General features: G+C 44.8%; 1 protein-coding gene across 1 annotated transcript in view; it reads left to right on the top strand.

Moving 5' to 3' along the window:
- Smr (nuclear receptor corepressor smrter) overlaps positions 1-15,925 on the top strand; it is a 74,744-nt gene extending 58,819 nt beyond the window's left edge. The window contains exons 7-10 of the mRNA XM_036821389.3: positions 6,521-9,665; positions 12,220-12,359; positions 12,436-13,204; positions 13,989-15,925. Of these exons, the coding sequence (XP_036677284.3) occupies positions 6,521-9,665; positions 12,220-12,359; positions 12,436-13,204; positions 13,989-15,918 (5,984 nt within the window). The 3' untranslated portion in view covers positions 15,919-15,925. The remainder of the gene's footprint in view (positions 1-6,520; positions 9,666-12,219; positions 12,360-12,435; positions 13,205-13,988) is intronic.
- The last annotated feature ends 349 nt before the right edge of the window (positions 15,926-16,274 follow it).

The following is a 16,274-nucleotide window of genomic DNA, read 5'->3' on the forward strand; positions in this document are numbered from 1 at the left end:
GGTATTCCACAAAGCAAGTAAATACCAAAAATACCAACAAATGTTAGTATATTAAAAAAAGAAAAATACCGAGCTTAAGAGTTTTTTCACTGTGGGCTTTCATCCTGCTGTACTCCCTCCCCCCCTTTCACTTCCCCTCTCCCTTTGCATATGTGCATGCCATAATTCCTCGTGCTCCCCCCACCCCACCCACTTTCTCTTCGAAGCCCCCTTTCCGCCCACTTTCACCCACTGAATTCGCTGTTCTTTGATGTTTGCACAAGTTGGCAACTCGACTTCTTCTGCTTACGCAAGTTGTGCTGCTGCTGCTGCGTCTTCTTCTTGCGCTCTGCCAACAACAAATTCCCCATGGTGCTAATTAGCGGTGGTGTCCTGCGTCCTTCCTTCGTCCTGCCAACGTTTTGCTTGCTCTTGTGTTCCGATTCGCGTATATTTTTTAATTGGCCGCTTTCGGCATTTTCATTGTTGTTGGTTTTAACTGTGGCTCCCGATGATGTTGTTGCAGCACTTGTTATCTCCAAATTGATTGATTGTTGCTCTAGTTGTTGTGCCAGATTTGATTGAATTTGCGTTTTCGATATTGTCCAAAACTGATGTGTATTTGAGTATAATAATGGATATCCTAGGAGTTAGAAATAATCATGTTTTGATATACATTTTCGAATAATAATTTGAGTATTTAAACATTAAGTAGATGGAACTATCGAAATTATAATACTGTTCCAAATAAAAAATACTAAACATAAAATCCATTTTTCCCTATCTTAGAAAGTTTAATTAATTTAGTTTTAGTTGATGAAAAATGTTAATTACTTTTTAAAAACTCAAATCAAATCAAAATTTCCAAAAACGTATTAATCCACCTCGCATTTGATCCCACTTTGGAATCATTTGGCCCTGTATTATCACTTTACCTGCCCTCCTCATCTTCTCCATTTTCATCAATTGTTGTTTTCAATTGTCTAATTGAAAGTTAAATAAATTTTTGGTAACTTGTGCAGAAATTTTGTGCTGCTGCAGCAGAGTCCACAATCCAGTGGGAAATACAACGAGTGCAAAAGGGACAGAAAGATGGGGTGGGAAAGAGAGTGGCTAAAAAGGAGGTACGGGTTAATTTGTGTTTGCTTCTATTTGTTGATTTGCCAAAACTATTTGCCAAAATGGTCGAAATTTAATTGCACAATTAATGCAGTGGATGAATGCAAATGAGGTGGGGAAAAAAGTAAGGCAACGAGGTGGTAATTTGTCCAATTGTTTTGATTTGTTCATTGGCCTGCTAATGTGGCAAGGAAAGAAGGTTTTAAAGGATTAAAATGTGGTGTTATGTTCGAGTGATAATGAATTAATGAAAAAGTAGTAATGACCTATGTCATGAAGTGGTAAAGTCATGAGTCATGAGTTGGTAAAACGGAAGGTAGTATGCAAATGCGTATCTTAACCTTTGAAAATTAAAAGGCGAAAATTCAGGGTAACCAGGACAGAAATCGGGTGGTAATGAGTTAAGTAATCTGTGTGTAATGCATTAAGGGAACATAGAATGCTAATTGGGGAGATACTTACTAGGTCAGCATCACACACACAATCCTAACCACAAATAGAGACATTAGGCCTACCACACACGCATACCAACCCCCATTCCAACCCTCCATCGCCCACCCCTCCTCCCCCATTTTCATAGACCTCCTCAATATTTACTCTTTGTACTTGCAAAAGAAATTGTACTAATGGAATTATTTCATTTTCGAGAGCAGAGCGAAAGAGATAGAGTCAGGAAAATAAAGAGAGAGAGAGAAAGATAGTAAGGGGGTGGGCGTTGCGTCTCGTTTTGTTTTGTTTGCCGTTTTGATTTACTTTTGGTTTTCGCTTTTTTCCCCTGGTTTTGATATTTTTTTTTTATATTTCTTTACTGTGCAAATAACTCCCAATGTTCCACGTTTCATCTGCTTCTCTCTCTTTCTTCTTTCTCTGTCTCCAAAGTCGCGACTGCACAAATCAAAGTAGAAAAGTCACTGGGAAATGAGAGAGAAGATGGGCACACAGAGAAAAATGTGTTTTCTCAAATTTACATTATTTTTGTGGATCCAAAGAGTTGAGATTTTTATTATAAACTATAAATAGTTGGAAATAATATATAATATATTACTGGCATTATAAATTATAAAAAAAAAAATTTTTTTTAACCCTTAAAAACTGAAAGCTTTTTGAAAGATTATGATATTGTAGAAAATATTTTCTCAGTGGTCCAAGAAACCAGAGAAAGCCAAAACCTCGAGCCCAATGCCAACTTCCTCTTTCCTCCTTTCTCCATACTTTCTCCTCAACCCCCCCCCCCCCCCCCCCCCCCCCCCTCCCCCCATTCCGCTTTTCCTCTGCTGCGGCGTCGAAACTTTTTTGTTTTCCTTTGGGGCGGTTCAAATAATTTTTTGACTGATTGAATTATTAATAAAATTGATCGAAATGCAAAGAGAGCCGCGCTGACGACAACGAACGATGCTGGTCAGCAAACAAAAAATATGAAAAAAAAATAGCTGAACGGAAATTCATATCACAGTTTTCGATTTTTCATCTTTGCTTTACTTATTTGTTGTTATTATTTGATTGAATTACTTTAAAGCAAGTGCAATGGGGAATTTCCCTCGGGGCCAACTTGTCGCCCATATAAGTATGCTGTGTATATATTATATTATTTGGCGTATAAGAAGGAATCGGGAAAGTTTAGGCCATGGTGAACTGTGTTCTTGTGTGGGTCATCACATTTAATTAACACAAATTTCCATTAATATGCATTAATTACACCTGACTTCATTTTGTCGAACTGTGTGTTATTGCCAACACAGGACATCAATTGTGCCTGACATTTGATCGGTGGACATATAAGTTCCCATCAAAATGAAGGCCAGTTAATTATTCCATTATTTGTGGTTGGTTTATAATTGAATAAGTAAGAGAGCACTTAAAAAAACACTATTAAATAACTTATTATTTTATTAATATTATATAGCATTCAAATTGAAAGGGAAATCTTCTTATGGCTTAAAAACCTATTAAAATGAATTATCCTTAAACCGTGATGCATATGAATCGGTTTTTCTGGCAATTCTTTTCCTTCATTTTTTTTTGTTTTGCTGCCATCGCCAAAGTGTATTAAATATTTACAGAATATTTTAAAATCAAAATTAAATAATAAAAAACGTTTGCCCGGGCACTCGACCCCCTTGCCCCTGCCTCGCAAACCTCAGCGTCAACCCCATTTTCCTCTTTTTCTTTTCGGCGGAAGGGGGTTTTTGGGGGCTTGGAGGGTTTCTGAACCTCCGGTGTCGACCAATTGCCTTTTTATTAATTAATTTATTTGGTGTTGCTGTTGTTTTATGGCTATTTTCACCTGCGTTGTGGCATGTGCTCCACATATTGACGTCCCGGAGTCTCAATTCATTTTTATTTCGAATGTTGTTTTACTTACGGTGGCACCTTCTGATGATAAATGTTTAATTAAACATTTAATTTAAGAAATTTACTTCAAATTATTAAAAAATTAAAAGGATTTAAAATTTGAATTTTAAATAATTTAATGAAATTATTCACAATAATAAATATTGGAAATTATTGCTTGAAATGGTAAATGTTTTAAGATTAAACACATTTAAACATTTAGCTTAAGCCATGTATTTCAAATTATTAAGGAATTCATAGGATTTACCTACAAAATATTTTAATGGAAATATTTACAATAATAAATGAAATGAAAATGATTGGAAAATATTGCTTAACAGAACAGATTTAAACTGTATTTAAGAGAACTAAAAAATTTAAGAATTGTTTTAATTTAAAAATGAAATGAAAATATTCATAACAATAATGAAAACAATACGAAATAAAAAAAATGTCTTAAAGTGGTAACTTATAAACATATTATTTAAATTCAACTTAATGAATTCTTTAAATTTATTATTTTCTAAGGCAGAAAGACAGTATTAGAGTATCCCATAATCACCTATTTTCTTTCTATTAAATCTGAACTTGGTTTCATTTTGATTTACAACATTTTTTTGGTTGGCCGCTATTTGTTGATCTCTTTCTGGTTTTGTTGTTGTTACTTTTATTAATATTAAATATTTATTTTGTGATTTTTATTTAATTTGCAATCTATAATTGCAATTTGATTGAGCTTTTTCAATGGAGTTGAGAAAAAACCAAAAAAAAGGTTGCCTACATTTTGACGTCACATTTTTTGCGGGCACAGACAGTCGAGTGTGTGTGTGTGTGTGTGTGGGGTGTCTGTGTGGTGGGGTTAAAATGGGACACCCAACCCCCAGTTAACCGATCCACCTGTTCGACCCCCTCCCCCACCCAACGCTTAACAATCAAAATTAAAATGAGTGGCTTATTAAAATTTTAACGCTCAAAAAGCATTTTTACTCATCATTTTTTTCACTCCTCAGCTTGGACAACTTATAAAGTGGGTGGAATGGGTGGTTCAGTGGGTGGGTGGTGTATGTGTGTGTGTGTGGGGCAGGTGGTGCAAAGTGGAGAGGCTACTTTGATGTATTTTCATATTCCACTGAGATTCGCGAAATACGGGCAGGCTATGGAGAAAGTAGAAGTAGAGGTTGGTGGGATGATTTTTTTTTTTTTTTTTTTTTCTCTCCCACAAGGACGAAAAGGACTCTTCTCTGTTTGGTCAGCAGTCGTCGTCGTCTCCACTGACATTTAAAACCCTGATTGATTTTACCTACAATTATTCTTTATTAAACCACCACCACACCCCCTGTTCTTTATTTTAATTACATTGATTTTGGTTAAATGCCGCAATTGTGTTTGCCCCCTCAGCGCATTTTCCCGCTCTATTTGCACATCATTAAAATTTTAAAATTATTAAAGTGGCTAAACAAAAACTAAGACAAACAGAAATTGCCACCGAGTCAGGATTTTCATTTGGTGGTGGTGGGTTTTTGCGTTTCCGGTTGGTCAGGGGTGTGTTGTTTCCTGTGATAATCCATTTTGAAGCCATAACTTGAGGGTATATCTTGAGGTTTGATCCAAAGGGATTAAAATTAATTTTCAAGTTGAGAGCAAATATCAAAGTTTTAAAAATATATGCATGAGTGGATTGGATTTTTAATATTTGTTTTTTTTTTTTTAATGCCTGGGTGTTTTCCCACTTCAAAATATGTTTTTTACAAGCTGTTAAAATCATAATTTTTACATTTTCCATACGGTTTACCCTGTTCAATAGTAATCCACCATATATGCAGATCCCAAAGCATCCCTCTCCCATTTATTGCCATTCCAACCATCCATCCATCCATCCATCAGCAATCGTCCTGAGCCGCATCCTTGTGCCCCTCCTGCCGTTTTTCCCGTTGAAAGCTGCTGGGTGGAAGGCGTTTTAAAATATTCAATTGGCTGCTGCTCATTATTTGTTAAGTGGCTTAATGAAAGCGATCCCCTTCTCCCTGTTTCCCAGACTTCCATCCATCCACCCCCCACTTTTCCTGACCAGTAGCTTTAATTAAATCGCATTTTTTAATGTGTTTGCTTAACTTTTGCTTACACTCTAAAAAATATTATATGACTTTAGGTGTTAGTAATGAAATAAATAAATAATTTATAAAAGAATTTAATAATAATATGAATACTAATTTGAGATAGTTAAGGAAATTCGATTGTTTACTAACGTTCCTGAAGTTTTTAAGTTTGCCTATGATATTTCTATATGGAAATGCAGTGTGCATTATAATTCTCAACTACTAATTTTTCTACAATATGTTTAATATTCCTATAACAAAGTAAAGTAATACGTAATGTAATAAATAATTAAATTTTTACCTACCTTGTTTTAAGTTTCCTAGTGTTTAAAAGTCATTTACATATAATAATGACAGTACTCATTGTGGAAATAAGGTTTTTTTGCTATCATTTTTTAGGTAATACATTTTGCATATGATATTTTAATATTGAAATACAGTGTACTTGTGTTTTGTTCAAAGATTGAAGGTTCATATTGTAAAATTTCAATATGATAAAAGAGTACGCTTATAACTCCCAACTACTTCTTCCAAAGAATGTAGATTGTTCAATGATCGGACGGTAATATTTTGCATATGGTATTTAAATGTGGTAAAACAGTGTCCTTATAATTCTCAACTTCTTATTCCGATTCAATATTTTTGAAAATATTTTAACATATAAACATAATAATTATATAATTCTCAACCAATTTTTTCAAAGAGATTAGATTGTTCAAAGATTGAAGGATCATATTTTGCATACAGTATTTCTTTATGGTAATACAGTGGACTTATAATTCTCAAGTTCTTATTCCGATTCTATATTTTTTTGAAAATATTTCGAGTTACGAACATAATATATTTTATAAAATTTGTGTGGTATTTTTTTTAAAGATTTTTTGAAAATATAGTTGAAAGATTAAATATACATGCCGGTCTTGTTGAATATTTTTCCAAGTGTACCTGTGCCCACTTACTAACCTTGGATTCTTGCCCTCCTCACTCCTCCACAGACAAACTGGCCAGCTGCTTTGTGTGCAAGGCGGAGGCGTGTCCGCGCACCCGACCGCTGAAGAAGGGACGTGGCCAGCAGTACGGCATTCCCGACGAGACGATTCCGGCCGGAGCCCGCGTCTGCAACAGCTGCCAATGCAAATCGGTGCGCAGCCGCTATCCCAACTGCCCGCTGCCCACGTGCCCCAATCCCAAGGATCGGGCCCAGCGTCTGCGGAACATTCCCTCCCGCCTCTTCGAACTGGCGCCCGACATTCGCGATCCGGTGATGGCCGAATTCCAGATACCCCCGCATGCCACCCGCTGCTGCTCGGCCTGCCTGATGCGCATCCGCCGCAAGCTGGATCCGCAGCTGAATCTCACGGATGGCTCAGGTGGCGGAGCCGGAAGCGGAAGTTGTGGCGATGAGACGGATGTCAGTACCTCGTCGTGTGACGAACGGGAGCCGGGTGGTTCGGATACGGCATCGGTGGAGAGTCCAGAGAATCTACAGCGCCACAAATCCCTCACCTTGGTCAAACAGCAGCAGCAGCAACAGCAACAGCAGCTGCAGCAGCAACAACAGCAGCAGCAGCAGCAGCAACATCAGCAACTATCGCAGCCCCAGCCACCGCCAGCTCCGCAACAGAAGGCCACATCGACTCCTCGAGGAGGAGGCGACAACAGCACGCCATTGATTATCACACCACGGATGAGCGGCAAGGCGGGATCGGCGGGCGTGGCTGCGCCGGCGGGTGACAATGATCGCCTGCTGCCCCCCGCCGCCGGGCAGGCACCCAAGAAGCAGAAGACCAGCGAGGAGTACGACTCCTCGGCCACGGAAACGGCGGATGAGGAGAACGAGAACTCGCCGGCCAATCGCCAGAGTCCCAAGGTCCTGTTCCATGGCCATGGCGGTGGTGGACATGGGCATGTGGGACATGCCAATAATGTGGCCGGACTGCAGCCGCCGGTGGGCAATATGGTGGCGGGAGGAATGCCACCGGGTGGAGCACCACCTGGTCAGCAGGTCAATGGACCGATGGGCATGCGACGCGAGGCGGTCAACAATGTGCAGGATTGCGTATTCTCGGTGATTGAGCGTTCGCTGAAGCACAAGGGTCCGCAGCCCAAGGGCGGACAAGGAGGTCAGCAGCAGCAGGGTCAGCAGCAGGGTCAGGGGCAGGCTCAAGGACAAAGCCAATCCCCATCCCAGCAGCAGCAACAGCAACAGCAGCAACAACAATCTGCCAATAATCTGGAACGCAAGGAGCTGACCATTGTGCGGGAATATCGCCAGGATCCGAATATCCTAAAGCAGCAGTCCGGCGGAGCACCGCCGCCCACCTCGGGAGCAAGTGGTCTGCCCCATGGTACCTCCGTGCAGAAGCTACCATCCCGGCCAGCTGCAGTGCCGCCACCGCCACCGGCTCATCCGCTGCCACCGACAAGCAGTAGCAACAATGGAACCAGCGATAGTCTGGCCACCCTATCGGTGGTCAACTCTCACCTGGGTGTGGTGGGTCAACTGGGTCATCCTGGGCTCATGGCCCATGCCACAGCCGCCGGTGGAGTAGGTGGAGTGGACAAGGCCACCATAACGCCGGTGGTAAAGAGCTCCAGTAGTGGATCATCGAAGAGCGGTGGCGGTTCGTCAGCCCATTCGACACCCACGCCGCCGGAGACCATCATCTACAATGTGCCAACGGCGCATCCGCAACGTGGCATTCCACCGCCGCCGCAGCATTCGGTGCATCCTGCTCATCCGTCGCATGCCCAGCATCCGGCTCATCCGCAGCATCCGTCGCTGGCGCAGCATCCGCAACACTCGCAGCTGCAAGTGCCGGAACCGGAGCCACAGACCCTCGATCTGAGCATCAAGAAGCCACCGCGCGATGGCCACTCACCGCACACGGGAGCCGGCGGATCATCCGGTGGTTCTGGAGCCGGAGGACCCTCCTCCTCTTCGGATCGCCATCATGGCCCGCCGCCGCCAACGATGTCGATGAAGCATATTGTCCGCTCCACGGGCATGTATCGTGGCGATACCGTCACCGTTCCCTCGCTGGCGGCGCCCAGTTCGTATCTGTATCCCACACCGCCGCACGGACTGCTCAAGGTGCCCGGTGTGATGCCAGGACTGCCAGGCTTGCCCGGCAGCACTCTGTACGTGCAACCTGGCTCAGGTCCCGTGCCCATTTCCATTTCCGGCCAGGGTCAATTGCCGCCGAGAGCTGGACAACCGCCACCGGCACAACCGCCCTCCAGCCGAGGTGTGTCCAAGGCGCCGCCCAAGCTGAGTCCCCACCACCTGCATCCCAGCCACGGACACTCGCCATCGCAGCAGCAGCAACAGCAACAACAGCAGCAGCAACAGCAACAGCAGCAGCAACAACAGCAGCAACAAGCGGCTGCACAGCAGCAATTGCTGGTGAAGAGCGGCTCCATAACCCATGGAACGCCGGCTAATGCAGCCCAGCAACAGATTCAGATCGTACATGCGGCAGCGGCGGCAGCAGCAGCAGCTGCAGCCTCATCCTCCTCGCTGCTGAGTCCCAAGTTCGATGGCCTGGTCAGGCAGACGACGCCCGAGGGTGTGGGTGCCGGAGGACCCGGTGGCCCAGGTGGCAGCGGCAAACATGGTTCGATAACGCAAGGCACACCCCTGCACCTGCCACCGCATCATTTGGAGAGCAAGCGGGCCTACGAGAGCTACTACAAGAGCTCGCAGCGTCACAGTCCCGCCCAGCAGCCGGGTGGCAATCAGCAATTGCCGCCGCCACCGCAGCAATCATCGCCGCAGGCACCACCGCCACAGGGCTATGGAGTGGGTGTGAGTTCGCCCTATGCCCGATCACCATTCAGCGGCGTTGTGGAGCAGGCACCGGTGCTGAGCACGCGGCAGATCGTGATGCACGACTACATCACCTCGCAGCAGATGCAGGGCCAGCAGCAGCAGCAACAGCAGCAGCAGCAGCGCAACATGTCGCGCGGCAGCAGTGCCAGCGGCGGCGGCGGAGGCGGTGGCTCCGACAAGGAGTCGCCCTCGCCGCGGAACAGCGTGGGCAGCGCCGGGGGATTCGCCTACGGCGGGGACAAAGAGTCGGCGCCCAGGGGAAGGCCTGAGTACTCCAGTCGCGCGTCGCCGGCAGATCATGCCAACAGGTGAGTGGAGATGGGAAATGGGAGGCTTTACTAGGGATCCCTAGGTTAGGCTAGGTTTGCATTCAAAGATATGTGATATAATACACTGATAAAAAAATGTAGTAGGTCCAGAGGTTTCAGATTCAATTCAAATATTAAAAAACCACATTTTCCGCTACAATAGCTGGATTTATTCATCTTAAATATGAAAAAATTCAATTAAAAACTGAAGTTAATATAGGGATTTGAAGATATCATATTAAATTAAAATATTTTCCACTATAATAGCTTTTTTTTATTAATTTTGTAACACGTAAATAATAAATTTAAAAAATGAAGTTAGTTCAAGAATCCAAAGATTTCATATTCAATTAAAGCATTTTTCAATACGATAGTTGTTTTTATTAATTTTAAATATGTAAATATTAAATTGAACAGTTGAAGCTAATTTTTGAATTTAAAACTTTGATTTTGATTTCGTATTCAATTTCATAATCAATTAAAGTATTTTTCAATACGATTGCTGTTTTTATTTAATTATATCTACCATTTAATTTTTTTTATCAGTGATTCCGGGATTATTTTATATGAATCTGTGATATTAGACTAGATATAATCAAATTTAAATTAATAAATTATTTAATTAATTTATTTATTTATTAATTGCCACATTGTTTAAAACATATTTCCCAAGGACTAGCCTGAGCTTTTGTTTCCTGACAACCAAAGTTTGATTGCAATTTTAATTTTACATACTAATTGAATATCAATATTAATTGAATATTAATTATTGAAGTGAAAAACAAGAGAACTCCAATGCCATCCGATGTGTGGAATGTAAAAATCTGTTAAAACGCAACGCAATTAAAAGCTCTTCAGATTTCATTGGCCATCCAGAACAACATGTCAATTATGGTCATGTATAATTGTGCAGTGGGTCAAAATGGCCAGCTTAACAGAACTTGACCCATTTCAACTAATAAAGTACAGTGCCTGCTCCATGAAAGGATTAATGTTGTGCCAATTGGTTTGCAACCACCATCCCCCCTAGTTTGGCATATATAGTATATGTAGTATATATGGTGTTCTATTGAAAGAGCACTGTAGTGTGGCCTACGCACTCCACTCTTGCATATCATCTGCGTCATAATTCTCCACATTTGGACGAGCTGTCCATCCGCCATCGGACTTTGGACTTTGGTTAAAATCATGTTAAAGGTTATCCTGTAAAACAGGGACGCCATGCAAATGAGAGCAATGCGGAAAAAGTCGTGACTGCGAGCAGATTAAAAGCTCCCGAAAATCAGTGGGCAGTCCGAAAATATATCTTTCACGTTTGGAAAATTTCACAAAAGCTGAACACAAGAGCTCGCTCTCCCGCACTTTCACTTTCGAAAACTTCAAAATTAAGAAGTTAATTTTAAATAAATACAAAAAGCATGCGGATGAGTAATATGTTTTTCACATTAATCAAAATAATTGTTTACTGACCTTGGCGAAACAAATTGACCATAAAATAAACAACTGCAGTGTGACACCTGTTGGGAAATAACACGAATGAATAAAAGTGACATCTAAACGATGAACTAGTTTAAAAAACAATGATTTAATTCCACAAATAAAAACAAAGGCAATAATAAATAAGTGGTGAAATTAAGCTTACAGTGAAACCTGTTGAAAAAAGAAATCAAGAAATGTTAAGCCATAAATAAAATAACTGGAAATGTGGTAAACAATTAAAGGACTTCAACAGAAGAAAGGTTGCTGTGACACCTGTTGAAATTAAAACGAATGAATAAAAACGAAATCAAGTAGATGAACTACTTTATAAACTTAAATTATGTTTGTTTTTTACAAATGAAAACCAGGCAAAAATAATTAAGTAAAACTGCAGTTATCAATTTAAAGAAAAAAGGTTCTAGAGACACCTGTTTCAAATGAAAAATACAAAATGCTAAGGCTAAATTAAATAAATGAAAATGTAGTAAACATTTAAAAAGCTTTGAAAGAAAAAAAGTTTGCTTTGACCACTATTAAAAAAGGATCAAGAAAATTGATTATTAAAAATCTAGTAAAAATTTAAAATACTTTAAAAGAAAAAAAATTAAAGTGGCACCTGTGGAATAAAGCAAATAAAAATATTAAAAGCGCCAAAGAATATAAAGGCCTTATATAATTGCCAAAGAACATCAAGGTCATAAAAAATAACACATTTTATAATTATTACACCTGTTGAAAATAAATAATAACCAATTTTATAATTATTTCTACATTGTTAAAAACAAAATAAATATTTAGGAAGAAGAATCTACAAGTATATATATAGTATATAATTTTTAGGTAACTCCTTAGTAAGTTTTGTAGGCAATACATGAAAATCAATTAATTATTCTTACCCTAGAATTTGTGTATTTCTTAGAAACCTCTTTAACTTATGGATTTTGTAGGTAGTTTACCAAAGTTGACCTCCTATCTATATTTTGTAGCTATAAATACATCTGTACATTATATTCTGTAGTTTTTCCAAATTATTTTGTGAAACTACAACTAATTCCTTATTTTCCCTTTTATCCAGCACTCCAAGTCCGCATCGCACGCCGCCGCCGCAACGACAGGGGGTAATCCAGCGGCACAACACGGGCTCCAAGCCCCCATCCCCGGCAGCTCCGCCGCCGAGGAGCATGCACATTGTGTCCCCCTATCAATATGCTCCAAGTAAGTTTGCTTAAATCAGCCCACTGGCACAGATCCTGACCAGAAACTAATCCATGTTCTTAACCATCCCTCATAGGTGGTCACGATGCCCTAGCCTCCTTCGTGGACGTGGCCGTGCAGCAGCCCCAGTTGCCGGTGCCGTCGCAAAAGGATGACAAGTCACCGGGCGCCGCTCCGCCGCCGGGACAAATACCAGGACCTGGACCCGGACCCGCACCGCTGCCACCACATGCTGTGGTCGGTGTGGCCCAGCCACCGCCGCCAACTGCTCATCACGATCAGCGGTATCGCGATCTCGCCCTGCAGCACCATCACCACACCCTGGTGCAGCAGCAGATTGCCCAGCAGCAGCACTATCGCAGCCTCAATGTGGCCGCCCAGGTGGACATGCAGCGGCACATGGACAATGCCAAGCGTGTGATGCGCCACCAGCAGCATCAGCAGCAGCAGCAGCACAACCATAACCTCGAACGGGACAGGGAGATGCTGCAGAATCAGGAGCGGATGCGCGAACGTGACCGCGAGCAGCGGGAAAGGGAGCGGGAACGAGAGCAGCGCGAACGGGAGCGGGAACGGGAGCGGGAGCGAGAGCAGCGTGAACGTGACCGTGAGCGGGAAAGGGAAAGGGAGCGAGAACGAGAACGGCGGGAGCAGGACCGGGAGCGGCGCGTGGTGGCCGAGGAGCGGGAGCGGGACAGTCGTCGGATGGAGCGCATGTTCGCCGGCGGTGTGGTGAACGCGCCAGGCGGCGCCGGCGGCGGAGGGCCTTCGCCCGGCCAATTCATGCGGGCATCCGTCCCAGAGACGGGTCCACCACGCTCGATCCCAGACCGCGAACGAGACGCGTAAGTTGATTGCTAAATAAGATCCTCTAATAAAACAGTATCTTGGAAATACCATCGGTGAAAGGGATCTTTAACAGATGTTCTTCAAGAGTTCATAGCAAAGCTTGTAAATAACAGTTGATTCTTTTGAGTTTACAGTCTTAGTACGAACATAACCTCAACATTCTTCTAAAGAATTCGCTGTTTTTCATATTGAACATCTGCTAAAGCGCCTTTAGTGATTCTATAATATCAGCATATAAATAGTTTACCATTATCTTGTAAAGAACTCGAGGTTTTTAATTTAGCATGACAATCAGTAATCGTTTTATATAAGTAACTATAAATGGATTTGATTGTCTAATGAATTCACTGTTTTTCATCTTGTACATATGATAAAATGCCATCAGTTTTTGTTTTATAAATAAATGGCCAGCATCTTCTGAAGAATTCGCTGCTTTTCATTTTGAATGATTATTCGCCTTAAATGTAAATGAATTGTTTTCTAAAGAACTCGCTGTTAATTCGCTTGTATGATAAAGCGCCTTCAGTAATGAGTAATTATATAATCTCCTGAAGAACTCGCGGTTTTTTATTTAATATTATAAAGCGCCTTCCTTGATATACTCGTTCAATCTGCATATTTTTTAATGTGTGTGAAAGAATTTAAATTAGAAAAAGTGGTCTATTTAAGCTAAAGATACAGTAAAATATTATTAGGTTATACTAATATTTTTAATGACCCCTGGTTCATATGTTTTTTAAAAATATCCAGCAGTTGACTAATCACATTTCACCCCCGCAGGTACTATCGTCAGGCACACGGCGGCCCAGCACCAGAGGATACGCCCGGACAACTGAGTGCCCAGAGTCTCATAGACGCCATCATCAAGCACGAGATCAATCGCACCAACGACGCAACAGCAGGTCCAAGTCGCGAGTTCCCGCGCCCGACCTTCGTCCACGCTCCGCTGCCGCCACGCGGCTCGGGATCAGGCGGCGGTGCCGGCACCCGATCCTCGCCAGCCAATGTCCTCCATCAGATGTATGTGCGCGATCATCGCCAGCCGCACGAAGGCGGAGCCGTCTCCCTGCTGACGGCGGAGAACAATGGCAAGCCCAGCTCATCGGGATCGCCCAGTGTGATCAACATTGACTTGGATCAGGAGCGAATCTCGGCGGCAGCCGCAGCAGTTGCCCAACAGCAGCAACAACAGCAGCAGCAGCAGCAGCAATCTCAGCCACCACCATCGCAATCGTCGCAATCGAGATCCGTGCATGGCCAGCTGAGGACTCCGACCTCCCAGGCTGGCGGCTCAGCTCCGAGTCCCCAGCAGATTCATACCAAGAGCATTACCTTTGGCGAGCTAACTGATTCGATAATAACCAACGACTACGTGACCAATCCCCATCTGCGTCCCACGCCACCCTTTATGGCCTATTTGCAGGAGACGCAGTCCATCCTGCCGCCGGATCGTTGGAAGCAGAATCGTCGCATGCAGCAGAAGGCGGAGGAAGCCAAGCATCTTTCGCAGCAGCAGCAGCAACATGTCCAGCAGCAGCAGCAGCAACATCACGCCCAGCAGCAGCAACAGCAGCAGCAACAACACCATGCCCAGCAGCATCATCCACCTCCAGCGCCCGGCGGTGGAGGTCAGGGCGGAGCTCCGGGCGGTCCGGGCAGCGGAGGAAGTGGCGCCGGCAGGTCCAACACGCCCGGCGAGGATGGACGCAACATTATCCGAATGCCGCAGGCGGTCAGTCCGCGAAAGTATAGCCATGACCTGATGCTGCACCATGTGATGGGAGCTGCGGCGCCGGGTGGCGAGCCGGGACAGTTCTACATACCCAGCCGCGTTGTGCTGCCGGAGCAGAGGGGAGCGCCCGGCGGTGGCAGTGGACCACCCGGCGGCGGAGGACCCGGATCGGGCGGCGGTTCCACCACCATTGACAATTATGTAAAGACTCGCATCGCCGAGGTGATGCGCGATGATATTAGCTATGGAAAGAACCGAACTGTGGAGGTGCGTTCGGATGATGAAGTGACCGCCGATATGGTGGCTCATTCGCATGCCGCCCATGCCGCCCATGTGGCGCACGTGGCCCATGTGGCCCATGCCGCTGCCATGGAGCTGCAGCACCGCAGCAAGGAGCCGCCGCCGCCGCCAGAGATCAGTGTGTCGCGCAAGACGCCCAACCAGTACGAGGTAGTGGATGCCAGTGGACGGCGCTCGGCGGGCTCCGTCTCGGTCACGGTGTCGGGAGCCAACAGTCATCACTCGCCGTATCATCCGCCGGCCGGAGCCTATGCTCCCAGCACCTATGCATTCCCCTATAGCGCATTGACTGTGCCCAGTGCAGCCGGAGGATTGCCACCACCGCAGCCGCTGCAGCTGGCGCACCAGGCAGTTCCGCCACCAGGCCATCTGAGTGCCAAGGCCAAGGCGGCGCATGCGCTTAGTGAGCTGGGAGCTGTCGGCGGTGGGGTGTCCCTGGTGGTGGGCGGCGGATCCGGCGGTATGGCAGGCGGACCAGGTGGTGTCTCAGTGGGAGGAGGTGGCCCCGGTGGCGGTGGCGGACCAGGAGGCGGCGGTGGCGGCAGCGTTGCCCAGTCGATCCAACATCCATCGTCGGCGGCAGCTGCTGTGGTGGCCGCTGCAGCAGCGGCGGCGGCGGCCAGCGAATCGAAGCCACTGCTGCTGTCCAAGTACGATGCCCTTAGCGACGAAGATTAGTTGTGACTGCCGGCGTCGTCCTCGGCGTCGGCGTCGCACCTGCGGCCAGCAGCAATAGCAGTAGCAGCAGCAGCACTACCGCCCGGCAGCAGCACGAGCGTGGTCTACGGCTATCCTGGCTACCGGCGACACTCCCAGCATCAACAGCAGCCACCACCACCACATCCGCATACGCATCCGCATCTTGTCCAGCAGCAACAGTCGCCTCATCGCCAGCAGCAGCAGCAACATCAGCAGCATCATCAGCAGCAGCAGCAGCAGCTCTACCAAACCTCAGTGCTGCCACCACCGTTGCAATCCCAGCAGCAACAACTTCAGCAGCAGCAGCAACAGCAGCAGCAGCATCTCCACCAGCA

The sequence above is a fragment of the Drosophila suzukii genome, chromosome X (assembly GCF_043229965.1).
Source record: "Drosophila suzukii chromosome X, CBGP_Dsuzu_IsoJpt1.0, whole genome shotgun sequence".
Lineage (NCBI taxonomy): Eukaryota > Metazoa > Arthropoda > Insecta > Diptera > Drosophilidae > Drosophila > Drosophila suzukii.